Source organism: Manacus vitellinus, unplaced genomic scaffold (genome assembly GCF_001715985.3).
Source record: "Manacus vitellinus isolate BGI_N305 unplaced genomic scaffold, ASM171598v3 scaffold_99_pilon, whole genome shotgun sequence".
NCBI lineage: Eukaryota > Metazoa > Chordata > Aves > Passeriformes > Pipridae > Manacus > Manacus vitellinus.
In genome coordinates this window covers 993,925-1,011,344 of record NW_021940916.1, presented here as the reverse complement: position 1 = coordinate 1,011,344, position 17,420 = coordinate 993,925, and the positions used below count along the sequence as shown (strand labels likewise).

The 17,420-nt window shown below is 38.8% G+C and overlaps 1 protein-coding gene across 4 annotated transcripts; it reads right to left on the bottom strand.

The window, feature by feature from the left end:
- Positions 1–716: 716 nt before the first annotated feature.
- Positions 717–17,342, bottom strand: LOC103761657 (scaffold attachment factor B1-like). Of its 4 annotated transcripts, none has more exons than XM_018086637.1 (21): positions 17,279–17,339; positions 16,602–16,689; positions 14,857–14,921; positions 14,490–14,768; positions 13,304–13,366; positions 12,499–12,526; positions 11,054–11,552; positions 10,574–10,623; positions 9,686–9,786; positions 8,010–8,159; positions 7,811–7,911; positions 7,223–7,359; positions 6,377–6,465; positions 5,698–5,834; positions 4,779–5,072; positions 4,168–4,305; positions 3,371–3,410; positions 2,457–2,569; positions 1,578–1,690; positions 1,337–1,403; positions 717–1,113 (listed from the first exon to the last, which is right to left on the bottom strand). In XM_018086637.1, the coding sequence occupies exons 2-21, from the start codon at positions 16,630–16,632 to the stop codon at positions 987–989; spliced, it is 2,622 nt and encodes an 873-aa protein (XP_017942126.1). In that variant the 5' UTR covers positions 16,633–16,689; positions 17,279–17,339; the 3' UTR covers positions 717–986. The 4 variants fall into 4 exon arrangements, 2 of the variants coding, with proteins under 2 accessions (XP_017942126.1, XP_017942127.1); XR_001922455.2 differs by lacking the exon at positions 1,578–1,690 and adding an exon at positions 3,102–3,175 and having other exon boundaries at positions 1,067–1,113; positions 17,279–17,342; XR_001922456.1 differs by lacking the exon at positions 1,578–1,690 and having other exon boundaries at positions 1,067–1,113.
- Between the last annotated feature and the right edge of the window lie 78 nt (positions 17,343–17,420).

Here is a 17,420-nt window from a genome sequence, read left to right as displayed (position 1 = left end):
AATTAAAATCAGGAAAAGAGCCTAAGAGTATTAAAAACAGGAGAAGAGACTAAGAGAAATTCGGATTAGAGATTCGGAAAAAATTGGGTGGTCACGCATTGGAATAGGTTACCTAGGGAGGTGGTGGAGTCCCCGTTGCTGCAGGTGTTCAAGAGGTGTCCGGATCTGGCGCCGGGTGAGGTTTAGGGGTTACAGTGGCAGTGTTTGGTAACAGTTGGATTGTGATGCCAAAAAATCCGGTCCGAAAAACTGCTGAGACTTTTGTATCTTTAAGCAGCAAGGTATTTGTTTATTTAACGTTGGGAACAAGCCTGGTCCTGTTTAATTACTCATAATTAATTACTCATAATTATTTAATTACTTAGTTACTCATAATCTGCACTCTTTTGATTATGGCCATGAGGTCACAGCAGCAGTCACCTGGCCAGAAGCACCAGGGGTGCTCCACGAAGCTCCACGTCCTGGCCCTCAAGCCATTGTGGTGCAGCATGGCATTTCCACACCAGGAAGGACTCTCTGTTCCCGGTGGAGAATTAAACAAGGAAACACATTGATCCTTCCTCTCTCAAATGGAGGTAAGGAGATACACATCCACAGTGTCACAGATTTGTCACTTCACAGTGACAAAAGCACAGTGCTAAAAGCAGATGGTGTCTTCACTGACTTTTACATCCTTCATAAGAGGCATATTGCCAAAGACTCTAGAAACAACGAAGTAGTAGCCATACACTGATTTTATTATTTTTGAAAAATGGAATGCTTCACTTACAGAAATTCAGGTGATGTTTGACAAACACCACGTTCATTAGAAACAAAAGAAAACAAAAAATAAACCAAACCAATTTGACATAGTATTTGGCTACAATGCAGCAGCAGTCTTGCTCTTTTATAATCACAAATTCAATGTGAGCCTGGTTAATAAAATTCCTGACCACTGTAATCTGGTATTAAAAAAAAAAAAAAACAAACATATATGTACAGTGCTTTCAGTAGCGGCGGCTAAAACGGGGTTCAGTCAGTCTGTTTGTCCGTTCCTGGCCCGCAAACACACCTTGGATTCCAGTACTCTGCAGCATCTGGCTCTGGTTTCCAACTTGTGTAAAGCTTCCACGTCTAAAAATAAGGCCAGACAAATTGAACATTGCCCAGAAAAGTTAGTACTACTGTGACTCTGAGAAAAGATGTGTGGTTAGTTTGTTCTTTTTTTTTTTTCCCTTGCCAATCCATTCTTAAGCAGAAACTGAAAGTATTTTTTACAACTGACACAGGAATTTGTTTTATAGAGATCAATCAACTATTACAAAAACATTATAAGCACTCTGACAGAAATTCTTACCCAGACATCCCTCCTCGATTCATCCCATGGCCTGGTCCTGACTGACCAGGCATGCTTCTATCACCACCTAATTTAAAAAGAAAAAAAAAGAAAAAATACAGGCTTTTGTGTTTTCCTAATAAAAAAGTCACCTTGTTCCCAGAATTTCATTTGCTTTCTCAGTAATTTAACTACCACTAGAAGTTCAGCAGCAGTAATTCACAGAAAAAACCACAATCACACTGGTAAGCAGCAAGTGTACCTTGCCATCTCTCATGATCCCGTCCCATCATTCCTCCATCCACATTTCCCTGCCATGTACGATCTTGATGCCCCTCTAACTTTCGACCATGATCTCCCCAGTCACGTCCATCTCTTAAAAAAATAAAAGAACATCTTCTAGGTATGTCCCCTATCCATTTAGCAGCATAGGGTAAAGCCAAACACCATACCCCATACAAAAGTGTGTTAAATGGTTAATCAAGCTGTAGCTATAGCCACCCAATCATCACAATAAAAACTGGTCAAAGTGGAACAATGAGAAACTTGCTGAACAGCATCCTTCACACAACAAAACTTGTCTTTCTGACCTATAGAGACATCACTGATATTGCAATGGACTGAAATACTTAGACATGGAATAATTCATTGGCTGCCATTTCTCCGTCTGGTGTACTTAGGCAGAACTGAACATTATGCATCTGGAACATGCCCAGCTTGACCAAACGGTTTAAAGAGAAACCACTATGATTCTACATGAGTCAGTCCTCCACCCCCACCACTGCAGAGACTCTCACTCAATTTCCTTAAAACCTGACCACTAGCCATAAATGAGACTTTTGCAGGCCTTACTGGAGCATCTGGTATGTGACTAAATCTCTCCTGTAGACATGAAAGTTATTTACATGAGAATCACAGCTATAAGCTAACTGAGCAGCATTTCTTTATTCACTACAATGCTCCATTCTCCTGATGCGTGTGGGAGCTACACATGTGAATTTCTTGCTCCTCCAGGTGCTCAAATAAACTGCCTGGAGAAAGGATTCACACTTGTCAAACTGCTTCCGCTGTCATCCTTCAAAGGTTCACTGAGCACTAAAATTTTAACTACAATCCCTTCCCTTATTTAACAAGCACTAACCGGGTTTGTGGGGGTATCCCTCTCCCTTCATTCATTCTTCTGTCAGACCCATAGCCACCCCAACTATCCCGGGAGTGACGATCAGGCCCTCCATGGCGTTCATCCGGGTAATGCTGAAAGGCAAATGGTACTCAGTTATGCTAAGAATCAACATGGGTTTTCTTTTCTGATTGCAAAAATTCAGCTTCTTGGACGTTGCCTTCCTATCAGCTGTCAAAAAACAAAATGGTAGCAAACTCATTTTTTTAACTGGTTCCACTGTTGCTACTGTGCAGGGTTCACTCTAGGCATTTATTTTGTTTCACAGCTCATATTCTGCTCTGCTCTCTGGTGGGAGAAGTCTGTTTGTTAAGGTTTTTTAAGGCTTACATTCTGGCTCCAGATTGTTAATTTTTACATAGATTATCTGCCTACTTCCCACCTCTCTTCAGAAGTGAAAGGTTTTGAATACCTTTGTGGTATTGGTTTTCACACCTGTCCTTTTATCTGTCCAAGTCATCTGCCTTGTTTCATTATGGCACTAGTTATTTTCTAAAAACCATTCAGATAAATGTGACAGAAGGGATCCTTCACCAGCTAAGAAACTACAGCAACTATCTCTTAACACCTAAGATGGTTAACCAGAAAACTTTTATTGCAACATACCAGCCTGAAAGGATGCTGTACCGTAGCTCCCATCGCTCGGAGGTTTCCCCCTGCCCGTATCTGTGGCTACCACCCTAGCAAGCAGATAACATAGTAACTTACTTTACGCACATTAGCGTACAAAATTAGTTGCTGCTTGAACATCTGCTCAGTTTAAACCCAGTGGTGACTGCGTTTAAGAACTAGGCTGCACGAGCACTGTGTTCTTTCTGCTTTGGGGTCAGCTTGATTGGCTTTTTCACAGAAGCGGTTATTTGGTTCTAACGCACCTGCCCATCTCGATCTGGTATTCCTCTTGTACAGTCTCTTCTGGAACAAAAAAGGGCAGTTTCAGTTTAATCAACACAGTAATCATAATTCCAGTGTCTGCATGAAATAGCGTACAAAAATTTATCTTCATTAGGCTGTAAATCTGGATGCCAACGTTTCTTTAGTGGCAAGATACTCAAAGGAGTTGCTTCATAGCATAAAAAGAGATGAAAGTAGCATCTATCACTGTAACATGGGCAAGCAAAGCATCACTGAGGCATGGTCATGTACTCAGTGATACCCACAGAGAATACTGAGTGAACCTACCAGTATCAGAAATGAGTTACAAGGCAAAAACAAAGTAGTATGGCTTTCACCAAAGATCCTTTGAGAGCAAAACAGAAGTCTCAATGGCACTATGCAGAAAACATGTTTCCATTCTGTGGAGCTAAAAATCTGCATTAGCCAGGCTGCAAAGATGAAAATACAGAAAGTTTTAAAGCAAAAGACTAAGTCTTAGGCTGAAGAACAGGGATTCACAAACCAGACTTGCATACATCGAGAGAAGCTGTAGTATCTCCATTAGCATCATGGCAGACTACATTAGGACTTGGTTTACAATCTTTATGCAGCCTCTTTCTGGTATGTCCATAACCCATGAAAACAAAGGATTGCAAGCACATACGAAATTAGACATGAGAAATGCACAAGGGTCATTTGTTTTATTCTTCTGACACCCTTCAAGCCATTAGGTAAGCCACAAAAAGACACTAGATTTCCGTAAAGGTTTAGGAAGAAAAGATACTGCCTTGCCAACCTGTCCAAACAATGATCTTGGTATCGTCCACGATCCCTGTGGTCAAAGTCGTGGAATCGGTCTTGACGACTAAATTCAGAATGATATCTATCATCTATTGCCATTCGCTTTGCCTCTGGCCAGTACGGGTCATCTCGCCTGCAAAGGTGGTCACCGTTAGTAGTAATCAGAAAACGATCTTCCCTTTCCTGCTCTCTTGATATCAAACCTATCCAATTACCTAAACTATTACTTTTTATTTCTAATTAAAAACCTATGTGCATTAAGAAGGAATCACATTTTGGTTTCAGAGAAAACCAGGTGTACTGACACTACACACAAAGCTTAATTTCAGCACAGTGCTGATGTGAGAATGAGTATCTGTTCCCACCAGCAATCCTGCTTTAGAGTTGATACAGTTACTATTCTTGGTCACTCCTCTCTGAGAAATAAGAATAAACCTCCTGTAATAAAACACTGCTTACAAGTATACAAGCACAACATTTCTCCTCTTCAAGATTGCTATAAAGTGTTAAAAGCAACATGTAAATAGTCCTTCAGCTGTGAGCTTCCGTGGCTGCTTTATCAAGAGTACCCTGAAGAGTTTGGAATGTCACTGCCATTATCATTACCTGCCATCAGGATCATAAGGCCTTCTCATGGCAGATCGCCGTTCCTGTTCATAACGTAGCTGCTCCTGCTGACGTCGCAGCTCTTCCCTCTCTCTCTGGATTCGCTCCTGTTCTCGTCTCCTTTCCTGCTCTATGTGCATTCTTTCTCTCTCCAACCTCTCTCTCTCCAAGCGCTCTCTGTCAAGACGCTGCCTTTGAAATTCCAGTCGTTCTCGTTCTCTCTGGAGCCTCTGTCTTTCATCCCGTTCATGAATAGCTTGAAGACGTTGCTCTCGATCTCGCCTCTCTCTTTCTCTAATTTAAAAAAGATACTTTGTTTTAAATTGAGAGTCTTAAGTCTAAGCTTTACTGCTTCTTTGTTTTGGATGGGGTTCTTGTTTGCTTTTGCTTTTTCGTTTGTAAAGTTTCTGTGTTCTTACCACTAGCTGCTTAAACTCGAATTATCTCTTCCCAATTAAATAACAGCAGCTTAGATTACGGGAAAGTAAAAAAGTCCACATGAAAAAAGCAAAGATGAGCATTTGAAAAGTGTCTAAGAAACACAATATCTACTCTAAGACAGGTCTGAAAAGGCTTTCATAGAGAGCATGTCCTAAGACATAAGTCTGACAAACAAAAAGTATTTACAAGATTACAGGGAAAAACCAAGTATGGAAATTCAAATCTGACCAAGTGGAACACAAAACCTACAAAAGTCTCCTGAAACACACAGGCTGAGAACATTGATTTCAATAGTAAAACCCTTCATTGTTTGGTACTATGTCTGTTTTACCAAGAGATTAATATCAAATCAATCTGAGATACCACTCTTGGAGGGTCAGCACAACACTACTTTGCAAGCCTGTTCAAAACACAAAACACATAAGGGAGGTAAAAAGAAATACCACTCAAAGTTTAGAGCAAAACTGGGGAGGCTCACCGGCGTCTTTCCGTTTCCCTTATTTCTCGCTCCCTCTGTCTCTGACGTTCACGTTCTCGCTGTTCTTTGATTTTATCAAACGATAAAATATCTTGCTTTTCTTTGCTCTCAGATTTGCGATCCTGGCTTTTTGTACTCTGAGTTGAATCAAAACAATACATTAGCTGAACACAGTGCATTTTTAGCTAAAATTCCTAGGTAAATGCCTACTTTATGTCAACCTGAACAAAACAGACTATCATACCTTACAAGAGGCAAACAATGTTGGAATGCCAGGAAAAAGTAGGCAAGGGAAAAGTATCCCAAATTTGGCTAAAACTTCTCAAGCATTTAAATACATATCAATACTAGGAGCACATGACCTGACTTGCACTGATGGCAAATAATACAATACTTTTATGGTCATCAGTAACTGTATTTCAAACCTGGGGAAAGACATCCTAACAACATTTTCATATTGCAATTCTACTTCTTCAACTAGGACAGCAGTGCAAAACTATAAAGAAGGTGAAACAGAAACATTTACCCTTTGCCACACCATTAACACCCTAATGCTTTCCAGAGACTGATAAAAGGATGAATGTACCAATATGCAAGGCAAAAACCCCTTCGACTATAAGCATATAAAGCTATCTGATACCTGTTTTTACACAGAAGCCTCTCTGAAAGTTGGACTTACCCTCTCTTTTGATGCAGAGGTTTTTACACTAATAACTGGCTCTCCTTTAGATTTATCCATTACGACTGTCCTTTCGGTTCCTCGACTCGCTGGAAAACCAAATACATCGAAAAATAAATAAAACACAAAACATTCAACAATTCATGCAAGATTTAAAACTGTGAAGACACTAAACAGTAAAAAGTTATTTTACTGAGGTTTTCAATTACTTACGGAACTTATTTATGATTTAAATAGCTTACCAAGATTTGGTCAAGTTGAGGATGGGGGCAGTAAAGCTACCACAAAATTACAGTAATATTTTCTGGCAGGGATGACAAAGAAAGCAAATTTAATTTAATTCTCCTGTCTGCAAAATACATCCCTTTGCCACAGTTTAAAAAAAAAAGGGGGGGCACATAGAACTACACACTGTGTCGGGTCTAAATCCAGTGATAGTTCCATAAAACTCACAGTTTAACGTTTGGAGTAGTTAAAGTCCAGTAATTATGAAAGAATGCCAGCAACTTACAGCAAAGTTAAGTCAAAGTTTTCAAGGTATTTTCTGATGTTGGTTTTGTACACTAAGAAAACCTCAGTCTTACTAAGCTTCGTGGTCTTTTTACCAAATTAGCAATCACATCTAATAAGAACACTGAGGTTTGCAGAAGCTGAAGTCTATGAATCAGCTGCAAATTCTGAATGTTTATACTTGTTCTTCCATTTCCTATCAAGCTGGAAAAGGAAATCTTTTCAGATGTAAAGTAAAAGTTTTGTCACGGCCACCATATTCTTCGCACCAATTTTTAATTGTTTTTTCTGAAACAAGTGTCTTTGAAAACATTTCTGAAAGACAGCTAGCATTACCCGATTTGCTTGCCCTAGATCTATCAGAAGATCCAGCCTTTTGTTCCTCTTTCTCTTTTCCTTCTTTTTCATCTTTTTCTGATTTCTTAGCATCATCTTTTCTATCGGTCTTCTCCTCCTTCTTAATACCAACAGATCTACAAAAAGAAAAATGCCTCTTTCAAAAGCAACAAACCACTTGAAAAACAAATATTTGAAGTATCACTTGCTAACCACACAACAGTCTATCAAGAAGACAGACTAAATCATAGAAATATTTGTCAGTTAAAAGAGGAGACCAAGCAGGAGTCAGATCAGAGGACAAGTGACTGATAAAAATAAGGGTTTATCTAGAAAGGAGCTGATTTAGTATCTCCTAATATAACAAATTTTGATACTAACTCTAAAGAGCTTTGTCTTTCTGAGCAGAGGGCCAATTAAGATGGCCTTGTTGCTGAAGAACATCAATTTCAAGTTTTCAAGTATTACTCCTATTTCAGATGCAATATGAAAATCAAGATTTATCACAGTTACTGTTCATCTTGGTCACATGCCTGTATTTCAAATGAGTGGTCTTTAAATGTAGAAAAATACAAAACAGCACTTTACTTCTCAGATTTGGACTCTGCAGAATGGTGCCTGTCTTTTTCTTTCCTTGTTTCACCTTCCTTTTTGTCTGAAGGCTTTTTTCCAGCTGGTTCATTTTTTGCCTAGAAATTTAGCCAGAAATAATTTTATAGTGAGAGACTGACATTAAAGTTGCATTCTTTTATTTTTATTACACTGTCATGAAATAACTACCACTTACCTTTTCCACAGAAATCATTTTGCCATGCAGTTCTGTTCTGTGGAGATGATTAATACACTTGGTGGCTTCCTCAGATGTTGACATTGTTACAAAGCCGTAGCAGCGAGCACCAGGACTGCGAGCATTTGTCACTACTTTTGCACCGACCACCTTTGTGGGGGAAAAAAAAAAAAAAAAAAAAAAAAAAAAAACAACAAAAACCTGTGTTTGCAGATCTGCCACTAAAATTCTAATTTAATCGCCATTTCATGGAAGCATTGAATGGTTTAGGTTTGAAACGACCTTTAAAAGCCGTCTAGTCCAATGCCCTGTCATGGGCAGGGACATCTTCAACTAGTGCAGGTTGCTCAGAGCCCCACCCAACCTGGCCCTGAATGTTTCCAGTGATGTGGCATCTACCACCACTCTAGGCAACCAGAGTTCCAATGCCAGTGTTTCCACCACCCTCATCATAAAAAATTTCTTCCTTATATCTAGTCTGAATCTCTCTCTTTTAGTCCAAAACCATTTCCCCTTGTCATATCGTTTCAGGCCCTATTAGAACTCTGCCCCCCACCTGGTAGACAGCACCTCTGTCTACCAGTACTACACAGTATAGCACCTATCCACTTTTAACAGGCAGGAATTATGCTCAGCACAGAAGATTCCATCAGTATTCTCAGAAGAACACATCACTAGGTTTGTCTGACAGACAGCAAAAGAAAGGTCATTGTTTAAACTTGACCTCTATATTGTTGGGCCAGCCGTGTTCTAGAAGCGCCTCACTAAAGACTACTACACAGAGTATGATGTGAGCAATGGTTACGCCCATGTCAACAGAAATAAAGCATGGCAGAAAAGGTTCAAATTTAACATTGTTACACATGTTCACAAAAAAGTATAAAATTAGCACAACATTCTATGAAACAGCTAACTCCAATCGTAGAACACTGTTGATTACAGCTCTGCTGAAAAAGAGACCACTGTCATAATCAGCTGACAAAATTCATCTTCAAGTCGCTGAGCAAATCAGTAACTGAAGGAAGATATCTATATAGAGATAAGATATAGATATGGAAAGTGGGGAGTGTAATAATTAAATAAAACTGAAAAAAACAAAATTACTACCATTTTCTTTTTTCTTTCAGCACATCTGTGCTAGTTGCAATCCACAGATGACAATCTCATAACAGCCAGAGGCACGCACTTAGCGAGACAAACATTTAATACTGTATTCAGAAATGTATTTGGCAGAAGGGCAGATAGTCACACAAGGAGTTTCTTTCCACAATTGTGGCTCTTGTATGCCAGTGGGCACCGCAGAACAAATGGAAGCCTGCCCTCAAAAACTAGATTTCTCAAAGGAATACTTCTTGAAATGGAAAAATTTAAACCAGCTCTCAAGAGGTGTAATTAGATTACAGAACCCCACATGACAATCTACCAGTCTCTCCTATTAAGAACTGCCTCATTTTTGCAGGTATCTGCACAGATATTCTCTGCAAACTGGTTTTCTCCTCCCCACCCCTCCTTTTCAGACAACCTTCTTTATGAAGTATGCTACTTTCAGATACAGAGTTTCAAAATAACGCAAGGAAGTTAAGTACTTAGCTACCCAGTTATTCATCAGGGAAAATAAGATCTAAATTTAAGGTCAGCCTTCAAATGGTCTGCTAATTTACATACCCACTACATACCTTTCCATACTTGCTGAAAAGATTCTTCAAATCTGTAGCTCTAGTAGAGGATGAAAGTCCACTAACCCACAAATTTCTGCCAGAACCACTACCCACACGGCCTGAGGTACAAAAAAGCCAAACACAAAAGACCATGTGGCAGACAAATGCAACAGTGCAAAACTAACTTCTTTTCCTCATAAAACTTTCCAAATGCAATTTCACTCCTACCTCTTCCATTCATTCTTAAAATCAATACACTGGAGCCTGCAAAAATTAACTTCTGAAGTACAGGCTTACTGTGCATTTGAACAGTCTTAATGTGGTTTTAGAAACATATTTTCTTCCTGTACTTCAATCACTTTTAGGAGAATTACAAAGTAATAAATGTTAATTCACAAGAGGCTCGTTATTTAACCAAGAAAACCAAAAAAACAACCAGCAAACAAACAAAAACAAACAAACAAAAAAACCACCCCAAAAAAGCAAAAACCAAACTTTTTGGTCAGTAAGGTTACAGAAGTTACATGAACTGAAATTTTTTAAGCTATACTTTGAAGGCCTGTGTGACAAGTGCATTGCAGGTTCACTGAATTAACAGTCCTCACCAGAACTGCCACACAGAGTATAAACCTAGAGTTTTAGCGATCTGTTAAGATTTTTCAGACAAATCCTGGTCTTTCTGGTACCTAATACCATTCATGAAGCTAGTGGAATTCCAATATAGCTATTACAATGAAGACAGGTACGTCTTCATTAAAGAATGAACAAGACACAAAAAGAAGCAGTGTTAACTCAGAAGTAACTGTTAGATTTGACCCCATAACGTTTTTATTTCCAGTCCTTTGCACATTAAAAATAAACAAACAAACAAAAAAACCACACACCACAAAAAACCTACGTACATACCTTTCTCATCTTTTGAGATTATCTTCCTATCTCTGTTCTCCTCAACAGGGCTAGAGACAAAACATCATATTATTCAACCAACTGAATGCAAATAGAACATTAATTCTAGATAGTTTACTAAAATTGGATACCTACCAGTAAATTAGTTTCAAACTAAACACTATATATGCAAATTTATAGAAGAATGACAGGAAATAGGGATTTGTACCCGTAAACAGACAATTCTGTTTTGCATATGACAGAAATAAGAGTAATTTGGGAAAACAACCTTTGAAGGTTGAGGAAGGAAAGAAATCAAACCCATTGTGTTTAAAAAAAAAAATTAAAAACATCTGCACATGGAGAAATAAAACACACTCTTTAGGAATAGGCTACAATTTCATCAGTCTCGGTGGCCAATTGAAGGAAACAGCTTATTCGCATCACTTAACGACCAACGATAAAAGATAGCATCTGGTCTATAACGGAGAAAAAACAAACCTCTTTTTCTGATCACCGCCCTCACTGGCTGAGGACTCTTTAGTAGCAGGGGATTCCTCAGAATTAGCTTTGTCTTCTGTTCTCTTGGCATCTTCTTTGCTATCTTTGGCTTCAGGACCTGCGCCTTTTGCCGCTGTTTCCCCACTAGAGGCTTCCAGGCCTTGGGAGTGTTTGCTACTCTGATCGCTTAGGGTCTCTACTACTAAAGATTCAGAGTCCGGCTTCTCTTCCTCTAGTGTCTGTTCACATGTCTCCCCTTTTGCTACAACTAAACGCTTTGCTTCCTTCCTTGCCATAGCTTGTGCCGATTTGCTGTCCAAATCTAAAGCATCTTCCTCCAACTGAGCGGCAGCAAGAGCGTCCTCTTCCTCCGCCAGCCTCTTGCCTGGCACCGCGATACTTGCTTCCTGTGCATGTGGCCGCTCCACTTCGGAAGTTTCTTCGTTAAGTACTTCAGATTTACAAGTTTCCCCCAAAATGTCGAGTATTTTCTCATTTTCTACGGATTTAACAGGAATAGAATGGCACAAGATTTAATCACCAGGGAAATACAGCAATCACAAATGCGGAACTGGCATGGTTGCCACACTAACACCAAGAGAACTTCTAAGCTACACAGAGATTGGAAAACCCTAATGTACACAGTGTTAAAAGTACTATGCTAACTGCTTTCTGACAAACTACCAAATCAGCCCTAAAACGATAACAGGGAAGAAAAACGCCCCCACAGATTTAACAAAAAACTTCTGGCTCATCCTCCATATTCTTCATTAAATCCTTCAGCTTTTTCTTCTCAAGTTAGCTTCCAGAGTCCCAGATGCTTAACTGAACGTATCAAGGCACTGAGAGTTCAATTTCCAAATTTCTGTGAATTTCTTTTAGCAGACAGTCCAACATGAGAACTGGGTATCTTCTGATGGTGCACGAGTGTGTTTGCAGTCCAGAAAGCGAATAGGATCCGTAGTAAATTCCTGTGATGACAGTGTATTCCTTCTTCTGAAGTCCCGTCACTCTTTAATGTCTGTTCTGTACCAGAGCTTTGTACTACCTGCACTCCTGCATTATGTTTATAGAACTGCTGTACAGTGTGATATCACAAGATCTGTTTTCAGAACCTTTACATCTTTAAGGCTCGCTCCTTAATTCCACTCTGTAGTAACAGTTCTATGGAATCATTCCATCGCATTAAACACATTTTCAAAAGGTGGTTATTCACAGATCTGGTGATATGACTAGGTTTCCAATCTCTATGACCCTGCATTGACCTGGACTGTCCACCATAAAAATGAACACTACAGTAATACAATTAAAAAAAAAAAACAAATAGGGACGCAAAAAGCCTAAATGAAGAATGAAACTGTTTAAATGCCCAAGATTCTTTTTTCATTAAAAAAATACCAAAAAAAACCAAAAATACCAACCAAACAGAAAACCCCAAACAGTACCTGGCTCCAAAGGTAACTCTTCGAGTTCCTGCAGTGAAAAAGATTTTAAAAAGGAGAAATATCACTATTTCATAAGATGTCAAGTTGTTTTTCTGAATGACACCTTTCAACCACCCAATATACAGCAGAATTTAACGGAAGTGTTACTATGATTTAACCTATTTCAGCTTTGAAAACGTTGAAATTTCTCAGAAGGTTTAGCGTGAGTTTTTAACATCGTCAAAGTTTTAGGAACTGTGTAAAAACTTTAACGTTTCTCAAATTCAGACATCTGTTGAACACATGGTGCACGTTCACATCGGTAAATAAATCAACAAACATAAGCTGCACGGAGAAAACCTTATCTTCATGTTACCCTTCTTTACAATGTACTTTGTGACATCTCCTTTCCGAAAACAAGTTCAATAGAAACACCAGGTTCACCTGGAGCTAGTGTCCTTAACTTACCATGAGCGATGTGGAACCAAGGTCAGTATTTCAGGAACAGTTTCAGCTTTCTTGACAACATGGGATACCTCCACTTTTAATGGAAGTTAAATATAATGTAAAGCACTGAGTTGGTATATACGTCAGATAAAAGGAATCAAATCTACCACCAAACTCAGTATGGTACGTATATCACATATATATATATACATCCTGAGAGATACATAGATCTTTGTACATACGAGTAAATTAGAAAGGCCTTAGTTCCTATTCTTTGCAGAGTAAGAATGCACCCATGCGTACTTCCTGTACATACAGTTTCAACATATAGCTTTATATGTTTGGTTTTTTCTGTAAAGAAAAACTGGCTACAATTTACCTTTATTATGGTTAAATCTGATGAAGAAGCATCTAAACTGTTTCCAACATCTTCAAACTCTACCTTTAAAAAAAAACAGATGGAAGACATTTTGTTATCTATAAAAGAATATTGTCAGTGAAACCTGAATGAGAAACCCAAGATTTTAGTTTCACTGACAACCAGTATTAAACAAATATATCTAGCACACAAAACAACCAATAAAGGTAAAAACTAAGCAATGACCCTCAAGATTTTTCTCGATCTCCACTGACTGGATAAGCTTTCTCATTACCTCTTAACTATGTTGGTCAGCACACACAAATCTTTTAAGTATGGGGATTCCAACAGAAAACTTTCTCTGACTTATATCTCTGTTATTTACAGCAACATAAAGTCAAAAAGTCTATGTAACTCGATAACTATTTCCTTCTTCTGTGGTAAAAAGCAGACCACAGGAGGTGGCCTGGCCTCAAGCAATTCAGTCACTGAAAAAAACCTACTTTCCCTGTATTTCTATTTGACTCGTGTAGGACAAGGATATGCTTTGGTATAGGGGGTCAAACTTATCTCCGAACTTTCAGATCACGACAAGGGAACCACACAGCTTTAGAATCTTGTAGTCCGGACTTATGACACAATGTGTGTGCACAACAAAGAGCTACACTCCCTCTTAGATGGGGCAGAAATAACTTTCTTAAAATGCTGTGTTGTACATTTCAGGAGATACGCACTTGATTCCAGATGAACGTGGAAAGCCAACATAAAAATACTTTCGATAACTAAAAAAACTGCAAGACCCAATCTTAACAAAAAAATAACGTAGAATATAGCTTCCTGAATGTTGCTGTTCAATTGAAGAGAACAAAATAAGCTATAGTATTTGTATGCCTCACGTGTTCTCTAAAATAAAGATGTCAAAATGGGAATGTAAACATAAGGTGAATCAGAGTTCAAAGCATGATTAAAAACAAATGCTTTCTGGACTGCTATTAATTCATACAGTCATGTGCCTACAAACAATATCTAAGTATTTTAAAATTAAGAACCATATTTTCACAAATATGTAAAGGAATAAGCAATGTCCATAAAAACCAGTAGAGTCCCAAATCGTTCCAAATATTCTTTAGCTACCATTGTGCTATTTAATTCATAAGTAAATAAATTTAAAAAGAAATCTGATTCCACACACATAAGAGATGCATACCATCACTATTGGTATTTCTCTTGATTCTTCTTTAATTTCTGAAAATTGTGGGGATGCCTCCAAGTTACCTACAGCATACTGTGCAGGCTGATCTGGAAATTCTTTCACTTCTGCATCAGCATTTTCTTTACTATCAGACAGCGAGTCAAGAATATTATGAGCACTGTAATCCTCTCCGCAATCTACCACATTTCCATTATCTATTTCAGCTTCATCTAACACACTAATATCCATCATGTCAATATCCTGCAAGTTATCCAAACTTGCTTCAATATCGTCCTGTAAAAAGAAAAAAAGTACATGTAATAGTCATTGCAACTTAAAAGCAATGCTGTCATTACTTTGCTTCAAACCCAGCCTCACATACCTGCCCATCTCCCGAGTCCTCTTCCAGGCCATTGTCTTCTACTCCCTCTTCCTCTGGTCTACGTCCTAACAACATTACGATCGTTAGAATGAAAAGACAGTAAATATACATGTGCTCTTCAAGTTTTACTTTTTCATCAGAGTTGGTATTCCCTTCAATTTAGTTATCTGCTCTACCCTTATTTTCCACAACCAAGCATTCGTATGCCATATCAGTTCAGTAACTGACACACATGCTACAGCCCAATGTCTGGCAAGAATTCAAGTAGCACCACTGCGCACGCCCCAGAACATTTGGCTCAGCTGAGATTGCAGCAATTTATTACCTCAACTTTCGTTTCTTTACAGACATTTACTAGAAATAAAAAAAAAAAGGCAGCCAAACAAAAAACACAATGCAAACCAACGAAAAAACCCCTCTCTCTGTGAGTATTACTGCATTGCTCTGTGCACCAGCTGGACTTGCCATATCACAACTGACGCTACTGAAAACAGCATGAAATGGTAACTCCTCAAGCTCAGAGCTAAGTAGTTGTTTCATTTTTTATTAATTCTATTTTCCTCAAAAACTACAAGCAGACTGCAATTAAAAGGTGAAAGGGGCTTCAAAGCCAAGAGGATCATTTCATTTATTTCCATTCCAATACTAAAAGTGCTGTAACATGTTAAGTATTTTTCTGAGACTTGAAAACTAATGTGATTATCAAAAATCTCTGCTTTTACCCACAGCTGTGACATTTGCTATCTATCTGCTCAAGATTTCACATTTTAGTCTGCAAGCAATTGCACTATCACTCCAAATGGGATGTAACAACAAAAATTTGGATCAAACAAATTAGTTGGCAAAACATTTGAGTCTCATCTCACAAACTTACGTTTTGTTTAAGTCAAAGTTAGAAATAAAAATACTTAAACTAACCTAGTTATTCTGCTTAGCTCTAACACAAAAAATTTTAACAGTATTTGATCACAAAAGAAGATGAAACTGTGCTAATTAACCAATTCTAGAAAAAGAGTAGACTATTTTTTAAAAATAAGGATTATGTAAGACTGTCTCACCGTTAGAAAAATCAAGCATAAAGCCCTGAAAACACACTTGATTTCACATATTGATTAAAAACTAGTCTTCTGTGAACAAAAATGTGACTGCTATTAGCTATGAAGCCTAACCATAACACTACAGAGGTTATCTTGCAGTTGCTAGAAACTTCATTTCTACCTCAAAAAAAAAAATCCCTTTTATTTCTCAAAAACGAAGGTACAGTCACATGAAAAACCAAATTAACTATTTTAAAAATAGAGACACTGCTTTAGTGTTACTTAGTAATGTCTGCTACAAATTTCAGGGAATGTTGAGAAGAAACCAACAGATCCTTCAAGTAGACCATTTCCTGCCTTATTAAATTACATTAAATTCTGTGAATAAATGACCACTAACCATACCACCCATTCCTAGAAACCTGAGCACAAATGTGAAGAAGACTACCAGTAACATGGGATTAAAGGTCCAAACCAAGGAACAGAACATTCAGTTGTGCTTAATTTCTTCCAGAAAACCATTTTTACTCAAATCTGGCTCAGGCAAGTAACATTAGCTACAGCTTTGGGACTGCAAAACATTTAGCAACAGTGCCCAAAATAAAATCAAGCAAAAAGAAAAACAGAGAAAAGGTTCCATTTCATGAGTACAGTTGCTTGAAAACTCAAAGGAGATGGGGGTGGAGATTCTCTCTAACTGCCCTGTACCTTTGCTGCTTCTTTTTGGAGTTTTCTTCATGATACTTTCTGAAACCACTGGAATTTCATCAGGATTCCCTCCTTCCTCCTCAATAGCCTAGTAAAAGGAAAAGACAAAGGTAGATATGAAGATGGACATAAAAAAATTCATTTGTGCATTTTTGCTGAGTTTCAGAGTTGGACACTAGAGGCTGAAAAATTTCAAAACAAGAATCTGGTGCTTGGAATCAGCAACTTGGATATGCAAACGAAGAACCACCAGCTCAAAGTAACAAGTATGGAGAAAACAGTAGCATGTCGGTGTAAAGCTTCTGGAAAGCAGTCAAAAGTCAATCATACAGCATTTGCGACTGTGCGCTGCTGTGACAGAGTGAGAACTTCGCCTCTAGGAGACAGTACGCATCAGTTTGGTGAAGGTGTTCCGCATTCTGCTATAACATACCAAACATTCTGATACGGTGTACAGGCTACCAACCAGAAAGCCACAAAAATACCGGTACGCAATAAAAGCCTAGTGCACAGCGTACAGAAGTATAAATGCAGGAACTGAGTGGAAGGCGGAAAATTCATACTAAAAACACTTGGGCCGAATGCCACAGCAGACCCGCTGTGCTGTACGGGTCTAGGATATCGGGAGCTGATTCGCCGCGTAGATGAAAGCGCCTGGCTCGCACACAAACACCCACCGCACTGTGTGACAGAAGGCCTCGCTCCTGTGATAGCCAAGCGCAGGGTCTCCCCCGTCAGGCACAGAGCGGTCGCAACGGGTTCCGTGGAACTCCCGCTCCCGGCGCAGCCCCGGCCCCGCCGTCCCTCGGCCCTTTGGCG

What these genes read in the sequence shown, in the direction of transcription:
- LOC103761657 (XM_018086637.1), bottom strand. Translation starts at nt 16,632, where the DNA reads ATGAAGAAAACTCCAAAAAGAAGCAGCAAAG. An exon ending in GAGAAATACCAATAGTGATG is followed by an intron (nt 13,367 to 14,489) that starts GTATGCATCTCT and finishes TTTTTTTTAAAG; the next exon opens with GTAGAGTTTGAAGATGTTGG. An exon ending in AATCGAGGAGGGATGTCTGG is followed by an intron (nt 1,114 to 1,336) that starts GTAAGAATTTCT and finishes CCTTATTTTTAG; the next exon opens with ACGTGGAAGCTTTACACAAG.